This window comes from Octopus bimaculoides, chromosome 11 (assembly GCF_001194135.2).
Source record: "Octopus bimaculoides isolate UCB-OBI-ISO-001 chromosome 11, ASM119413v2, whole genome shotgun sequence".
In the NCBI taxonomy this organism is placed as follows: domain Eukaryota; kingdom Metazoa; phylum Mollusca; class Cephalopoda; order Octopoda; family Octopodidae; genus Octopus; species Octopus bimaculoides.
Window position 1 is genome coordinate 29,112,093 of NC_068991.1, and position 1,609 is coordinate 29,113,701.

Genomic DNA, 1,609 nt, shown 5'->3' on the forward strand with positions numbered 1-1,609 from the left:
ATGAGCCCTTGCAGCATCCCTTCTGCTCTTCTGGAAACAGGTTGTTATTTTCCAGGTGTTTACTCACTCTCTGTGATATTATTGCAGTAAAGGCTTTGTAGATCGTATTATTATTATTATTATTATTATTATTATTATTATTATTATTATTATTATTATTATTATTATTATTAAGGTGGTGAGCTGGCAGAATCGTTAGCACGCCGGACGAAATGCTTTGCGATATTTCGTCAGCCGCTACGTTCTGGATTCAAATTCCGTTATCATCATTATATAAGGTGGCGAGACAAAGTGCTTAACGGTATCTCTTTCGACTTAACGTTCTGAGTTCAAATATCGCCGAGAACAAATTTACCTTTCATCCTTTGGGGTCGATAACATAAGTGTCTGTTGACTACTGGGGTTGATGTAAACGACTATCCTGCCCCACTACCCCAACCACCAAAATTCAGGCCTTGCGCTTATAGCAGCAAGGGTTGTTGGTTTTTATTATTATCATTATTATTATTATTATTATTATTATTATTATTATTATTATTATTATTATTATTATTATTATTATTATTATTAGACAGAATTGTTAGCACTTTGACTAACCAAAATGCTTAGTGATATTTCTTCCGACTCTTTATGTTCAAATGCTGCCGAAGTCGACTTTGCCTTTCATCATTTTGGGGTGTATGAAGTAAAAATTAAATACTTAATGTAATCGACTTCCCTTTCCCCTCAAACTTACTGTCGTTGTCCCAAATTTAGAAGCCTGCTATTATCATAATTTATTTGCATAATTTGCTGTCTTATCTGGGTCGATGTGTGATAATGAAAGGCTGGCTGAAACCGGACCTTGATGTGAATACACATATCTTAACCATGTATATCTAAATTGTGAATGTATTTGGTGAATGAAGTTACGTGACTTAGTGGTTAGGACGTCACACCCACGCTTATAAGATCATATTTTAGATTTCCAAACCGGCAGTGACTTGTGTTCGTCAGCAAAACACTTCATTTCACGTTGCTCCAGTTCACTCAGCCGCACAGCTGTAAAATGGAAACTTTGTGACAGATTGGTGCTCCATTCAGGCGAAATGTTGGCCAGCCTGCCAAGCTAAAATAGTGGTATCATTTGAAAACTAAAACACAACGAATCGGATTGTGATCAGCGCTGTATAGCAATATCCGAAACTATATATATATATACACGCATGCTGAAAAAACTTTGATAAAAAAATTTTAGATCAAAGATGTCACAGAAAAAGGAATATGATCTTGATGGTCTCTGTATTGATTTGAAACAATTTGGTAAATTTCAAATTCTTCAAACATTTCTAATATCGTGGCCTACGGTGGTGGAAAGTTTTTCATTGCTACAAATGGTCTTCCTGGGTAAGTAGTGATTTATAAGTCTTGTTTATTTAAATTTAGCTTTTAATTTTGATGTCAGAAATATTTTGTCCAAGAAGGATGGCAATTTGTGGTTGAGGCAGCTGATAGCAGAGTTGTTCTTGTTTTGCCACGATTCAGCCTTTTCCAAGTATGCTCAATGATGTTCCATCCATGGACTTCCTTTTGTGTTTTTATAATAATATATTTAATATTGGGTTTTGCA

General features: G+C 34.9%; 1 protein-coding gene across 1 annotated transcript in view; it reads left to right on the plus strand.

Annotated features, from left to right (window-relative positions):
- Window positions 1–863: 863 nt before the first annotated feature.
- Window positions 864–1,609, plus strand: part of LOC106880970 (organic cation transporter-like protein) — a gene marked incomplete at its 3' end in the record, with an annotated part of 125,098 nt that continues 124,352 nt past the window's right edge. The window contains exon 1 of the mRNA XM_052971757.1: window positions 864–1,386. Within this exon, the coding sequence (XP_052827717.1) occupies window positions 1,245–1,386 (142 nt within the window). The remainder of the gene's footprint in view (window positions 1,387–1,609) is intronic.